Genomic DNA, 6,548 nt, shown 5'->3' with positions numbered 1-6,548 from the left:
ACCCTGTCAGGACTGTAACCACCTGCTCACCCTGTCCGGACTGTAACCACCTGCTCACCCTGTCAGGACTGTAAACACCTGCTCACCCTGTCAGGACTGTAACCACCTGCTCACCCTGTCCGGACTGTAACCACCTGCTCACCCTGTCAGGACTGTAAACACCTGCTCACCCTGTCAGGACTGTAACCACCTGCTCACCCTGTCCGGACTGTAACCACCTGCTCACCCTGTCAGGACTGTAACCACCTGCTCACCCTGTCAGGACTGTAACCACCTGCTCACCCTGTCAGGACTGTAACCACCTGCTCACCCTGTCCGGACTGTAACCACCTGCTCACCCTGTCAGGACTGTAAACACCTGCTCACCCTGTCAGGACTGTAAACACCTGCTCACCCTGTCAGGACTGTAACCACCTGCTCACCCTGTCAGGACTGTAACCACCTGCTCATTATTCCTCATCCCTCCCTTAATGTCTCATTGTAACGAGCTGTAAACCTCCTCCTCCTTGCTCTGACTGTAAACTTGTTTTATTATGTCTGCTCGTCTCCTCCCTCCTCGTCTCCTCCCTCCTCCTCTCCTCTTCCTCTCAGTTTACAGCCTCAGTGACGTACAGCCCTGGTGTTCGTGTTTCCGTCTGCATTTACAACCCCGACACTCTGAAGCGTGTGTGTGATCGTACCGTGATCCCTGCGTTGGTGAAGGCCTGGTTGATGCTCTGCAGGTAGTCTGGCAGCAGGTCCAGCAGGCAGGTGGCCAAGAAAACTCCTCCAGCAAAGCAGCTGATCAGACTGAGGAGCCTGCGCCGCAGATCTGAAAAAAAGATTCATGTTTACAGTTTTTAAAAACCGTCCCAGTGATTCCTGGTCAGTGATGGTTCCATGGTGATGGATTCTTCTCTGCCTGTTGGATTGAACATGAACCTGTCCTCATTCAGTTCTCCTTCTTCTCTGAGCTCTGCGGTTCACACACCTTTAAAAAGAAACTAATGTCTCAACTTTGAACCCTGCTGCTGTCATCACCACCGCTCATGGTTTGAGTTTCTTTGAAGAGATCCCTAACCTAAAGTTTCTCTCTCCTGCTCCTTCATCAGATCGATGGACAGGAAGTTAACGGTTTCCCCTCACCTTACGGTCTGTGGTGTCAACAAGCAGAAGCTGAATGGGTCTGAACTCTGTGGATTGATTTGATGTGTGATCAGTTTGTCTCTGGTGTTGCTCATGTTAGTGAAAGTTAATAACCGTCGTCAAGGCGTTTAGACCAATCAGAATCAAGCATCTCACACAGCCGGAGGATCAGGAAGAGAGCCGGGTTATCTGGTGCGATAACCAAGAATAGATCACGTACCCCGGCACACACTGAGCGATCTCAGGCTGGTTCTTGTAGATTTTTGAGTTGCTGATTTTGAAGTCGTGTGTTGAGAAGATAAGAGAAAGATATTCCTTTATTCGTCCCACAAAGAGGACATTTACAGCGTTACAGCAGCAAAGCAGAAAACAGTATAAAGTAAACCAGAGCCGAGAATAGGAATTATTTAAAAGTTATTGGTTGCTAGAGCGAGTCATCTGGACTGAACTCCAAGCACTGGTCGGCTGAGTTGAGACTGTGCGGTGGAAGCTGAGCCATGAGCTGTCTCCTGAACTTCTGGGAAAAGTTGGTGAAAACTTGCAATGTGTGATGTGAGCGACTGAAATCGGCATGAACCAAGCGGCAACCTCCGGCCGTGAGAATTGAAGACTATGTGGAAGTGTTAAAAATGCAGTTCCTCAAATATCCACTAGGGGCTGGCTCCAAAAGTTCCTGAAACCACATAAACACCCATTCAAAGAAGACGATCTTTAAAATAAACATGTTCACAGACTGGTTAAAAAAAATGAGTTTAGGTCTGAAGAGCTCATTTCTCTTTCGGGGCTGAATTCTTTTTATTTCTCATCATTTTTAAGATATTAAACGTATGAGTTACGCCCAAATAAGGGCGTGGCTGACTTGATTGACAGGCGGGAAAACTGTAGCTGTTAGCGAGGAGGCTAAAGCCCCGCCTCTTTACCTCACACTCGCTCCACAGAAGTTAGGTTGAGTTCAGGATTTCCAATATGGCGTCCGCCGGCGATCAGCTTCAAAACAGGTCTTCAGGTGAAGACGGGTGAAGTCACGGAGTCTACGTTCGTTTATTATACAGGATCAGGATGAAACACGTACCGATCAGCTACAACATTATGACTTCCTCTTCCTCAACCTAACTGCAGCTAGTTTTCAACCGATCCTTACGGCCTCTGTTCTTTTCTCGCCGTCTGTCGTTGACGGTTCTTCCTGAAATAGTCGGTGATGAAGTCCTAACCTGCTGCAGACATCACGACAGCTCAGTGTTGGACCTGTGCTGTTTGAGCTCCTTGATTGATCCTGATTTTAGAGATATGTTAGAAAGCATCTTCAGTAAGACGTTTTAGATTTCATCAACTCTGATCAAAGAGGACAGGAAGTGAAGGTCTGAGAGTCACGGTCCAGAGAGAGCTTTGTCTGAACTCTGATGAATCCACCTCGGTCGTTAAGCTTCCTCATACCTGAACTCATTCTGTAAAAGTAAAGTCAACACTTTAAGTTTCTTACCGGAGTCCACGCTGCAGCGCCCCGCCCCCCTGACGATGCAGAGCGGCGTGAATCCGAACAGCAGCGTGACGGACAGCAGCACCACCAGAGCTCCCAGTTTGATCTCCAGCGCCGGGACGGCGGCCGGGTTGGCCTGCAGAGCGGCCGCTTCCCTCCCAGGAGACAAGAGGACAGACATCTTTGGTTTCTCTTCACCTCCTCACTAATGTCACTGAAGAGGAGGAGGAAGAGGAGGAAGAGGAGGAAGAGGAGGAAGAGGAGGAGATCTCAAACAGCTGCCATGAGTTCAGGAGGAGAGGAGAGTCTGAAATTGAAAAACACACTTTATTAATTTCATGACAAATCAACAACATGGAGATTTAACTCAAACATTCATCGTTTATAAAGAAGACAATGAAAAAGTGTCTTCAGCCTGAAATCCCTCTAATGTCCAGCAGGGGGCGAGCTTCAAAAACTAAGGAACTCTTTCAGGAACTAAATGGTTCCTGTTGACAATTGTTGTCTGTTTACACCGAGGCCTGAAGTCCCGGGAAGATTACGCAAATCCGACCAGTAACTGCACTACACCCTCAGACCAGTTACTGCACTACACCCTCAGACCAGTTACTGCACTATACCCTCAGACCAGTTACTGCACTACACCCTCAGACCAGTTACTGCACTATACCCTCAGACCAGTTACTGCACTACACCCTCAGACCAGTTACTGCACTACACCCTCAGACCAGTTACTGCACTACACCCTCAGACCAGTTACTGCACTATACCCTCAGACCAGTTACTGCACTACACCCTCAGACCAGTAACTGCACTACACCCTCAGACCAGTTACAGCACTACACCCTCAGACCAGTTACTGCACTACACCCTCAGACCAGTTACTGCACTACACCCTCAGACCAGTTACTGCACTATACCCTCAGACCAGTTACTGCACTACACCCTCAGACCAGTTACTGCACTACACCGCCAGACCAGTAGAGGGCAGTAAGAAGGAGACAGACAGGCTGGCGTCATCATGAGCAACACAACAGTTAGCCTGTTAGCATGAAGGGGATTTCTCTTGTGATGTTTTTGATCGTACTCTGAATCAACACTTGGAAGGAGACGAGCTCTCGAGACAAAGAGGATTCAAAACGTCTGAAACGCTCGACTTACAGCAAGAGGACAGATTTTAAAGAGCGACCCTGTTAACTTGAGACTGGGGACAAACAACAAGTTAAGGTTCAGATTGAAGTCACGTCAGCTTTAAAATAATCACAAGTGCCTTTTGATTAATCAGTGATGTTTAAAGGTGCATTTGGACCAAGAGTTACGGGGTCTTTTAGCCCCCAGAACTACTTTCCCCTGAACTAAAAGGTTCCCGGTCCCCCATTGTTGTCTGCGTTTGGACCGCGGGCTGAAGTCCCTGGTAGATTGTGTAAATCAGGCCAGAGACGTATGGAGACAAAAAAGTAAATGCACTACACCACCAGACCAGTAGAGGGCAGTAACACAAAGAGGAATGCCATTCATCACAGATGACACCATAGAAGCAGACGGACAGGCAGGTATCATTCTGAGCAACACAACAGTTAGCCTGTTAGCATGAAGAGACTCAGCTGGTCTGTTTTAGATGGTGCTATATTTCATCACAGATGGATTCACTGAATCAACACGTGAGAGGAGATAAGCGCGAGTAGCAAAGACGTTTCAACACGGCTTTAAAATCCTTTTGAACTCAAAAAGCCGTGATCGCAGAGATCGGCTGGTGTTTTGGTTTAAACGGCGACCCTGTTAACTGGAGACTCTCAGCCGGATGCATCCCTCATAAACGTCTTTAGACCATCATTAAATATCTGATGAGGATATTTTGAAATCTTAATAAAAACTAAACTAGTTTGCATTCCCAGGAACTCCCTCTGTGTTTCAACAGCTGTGTAAACTCCACAAACACTGACACGTTCAGCTGAAGGTCTCCAGTTTACAGGGTCACTTTTAAAACCGGAACACCGGGAGCTGACAGAGACGCATTCACAGGCTCAGAGAAGACCGATGTTCAGGAGGTATTAAAGGTGTGTGTGTGTGTGTGTGTGTGTGTGTGTGTGTGTGTGTGTGTGAGGTTACTGTGTACTGAGGAAATAAAAACACTGCGTTCAGCACTGCAGGCCCCGCCCCCTAAAGTTCCTGGAACTTTTGAAAGTACCACCCCCCAGCAGGTATTTTTCAGGGGGAGATTAACTACCCAGGAACTACATTTAGACCCTGAATCCTGCTGTTGAAAGTTCCTCCAAAGGTCCCTAGTTCCTGGGGGAAGTTCCTGTGGTTGAAAAGTACCTTTAGATAAACACATGCAGAACTACAGGAACACCGAACTCTGTGACTCTGTTATAACAGCTGTTCTATTCTTCTTAAGTCTAATGTGAGTTTATTCCTCCCTCTGTCTCTATCTTTCTCTGTCTCTCTCTCTGTCTCTCTCTCTCTGTCTCTCTGTCTGTCTCTCTGTCTCTCTCTCTGTCTCTCTCTCTGTCTGTCTCTCTGTCTCTCTGTCTGTCTCTCTGTCTCTCTTTCTCTGTCTCTCTCTCTTTCTCTCTCTGTCTCTCTCTCTCTCTTTCTCTCTCTGTCTGTCTCTCTCTCTGTCTTTCTCTCTTTCTCTCTCTCTCTGTCTCTCTGTCTGTCTCTCTGTCTCTCTCTCTGTCTCTCTCTCTGTCTGTCTCTCTGTCTCTCTGTCTGTCTCTCTGTCTCTCTTTCTCTGTCTCTATCTCTTTCTCTCTCTGTCTCTCTCTCTCTCTTTCTCTGTCTCTCTCTCTTTCTCTCTCTCTGTCTCTCTCTCCCTCTCTTTCTCTGTCTCTTTCTCTCTCTGTCTCTCTCTCCCTCTCTCTCTCTTTCTCTCTCTCTCTCTCTCTTTCTCTCTCTCTCTTTCTCTCTCTCTCTCTCTTTCTCTGTCTCTCTCTGTCTTTCTCTCTGTCTTTCTCTCTTTCTCTCTCTCTGAGTCAACATGTCAGAATAAAAGATCCAAACCTGAGTCTGAAAGAAGTCCTCCTGTAAATCAGGAGCAGGAACATGTGACTCTGAAACATGGAAACTTTAACTCTTCATGTTTCCGTGTTTCTATTCCCCCCTCGGTCTTAAATCTGGATCCTACCTGAATCCGGATCCTCTTCAGGTGAACTAGAGTCCCTACCTGAATCCGGATCCTCCTCAGGTGAACCAGAGTCCCTTACTGTCCGAGGACCACAGAATAAAACCCGGTTCGGATCCGTTCTCCTCCTCTCGTGGTTTTAGTCCGGGAAGGAGAGGTGACTCAGTTCCCATCAGCTGATCCCGCTTCATGCTGGAGGAGGGGTCAAGTTAAAAGACGCACTAATCACTTCCGGTTTATAAAATAAAAGCTTTTTTTGTTGAAATATATGATGCGATCTGATTATCTAGAAGTAAATGACAATAATTAAGAACACACTTATAAAGTATGGCCTTAAATGAAGGGCTAAGTCTAATATACTCCATGGTTGAGGAAGAGTCCTAACTTAAAACCATAATTGAGATAAAATTCTGCAATATTATTAATCAAATGTTCTCACAGTAGCTTTAAATTAATTTCTGTGTTGTTAAATTATGTTTTAAATTCATATAATGAGCTTTCGGGTTAATCTTTAATGCTTTAAAATAATTCCTTATAACTTTTTTTCCTATAAAATTAGAAAAAGTGCAAAAAATGATATCTATAAAGAATTTATCATATGTAGATTTATTTAAAAAAACACCAAACAGTTAATAAAAGGCCACATGATTAAAAGTGACTGTTACTGTTGGAGCTATTTACAATGTTTCGTATATTTGATTATTTTTACTTTAATGAATTAATTTATTATCATTTCATTTCAGGTATAGGACTCTCTGTAAAGTAACCTTGAGTGTTGAGAAAGGCGCCTTTAAATAAAATGTATTATTAGTATCTATTATT

General features: G+C 45.6%; 1 protein-coding gene across 4 annotated transcripts in view; it reads right to left on the bottom strand.

The window, feature by feature from the left end:
- LOC117822556 (zinc transporter ZIP1-like) overlaps positions 1-5,929 on the bottom strand; it is a 14,167-nt gene extending 8,238 nt beyond the window's left edge. The window contains exons 1-4 of one of the 4 annotated variants that reach the window (XM_034697350.1): positions 5,730-5,910; positions 5,606-5,655; positions 2,606-2,909; positions 681-811 (exon numbers count right to left, since the gene is read on the bottom strand). In XM_034697350.1, the coding sequence (XP_034553241.1) occupies positions 681-811; positions 2,606-2,783 (309 nt within the window). In that variant the 5' untranslated portion in view covers positions 2,784-2,909; positions 5,606-5,655; positions 5,730-5,910. Of the gene's footprint in view, positions 1-680; positions 812-2,605; positions 2,910-5,605; positions 5,656-5,729 lie in introns of all 4 variants that reach the window. The other 3 variants (XM_034697352.1, XM_034697349.1, XM_034697351.1) reach the window with 3 other exon arrangements.
- Between the last annotated feature and the right edge of the window lie 619 nt (positions 5,930-6,548).

Source organism: Notolabrus celidotus, chromosome 12, assembly GCF_009762535.1.
Source record: "Notolabrus celidotus isolate fNotCel1 chromosome 12, fNotCel1.pri, whole genome shotgun sequence".
In the NCBI taxonomy this organism is placed as follows: domain Eukaryota; kingdom Metazoa; phylum Chordata; class Actinopteri; order Labriformes; family Labridae; genus Notolabrus; species Notolabrus celidotus.
The sequence above is the reverse complement of the archived record's forward strand: the minus strand, read 5'-3'. Positions and strand labels throughout refer to the sequence as shown.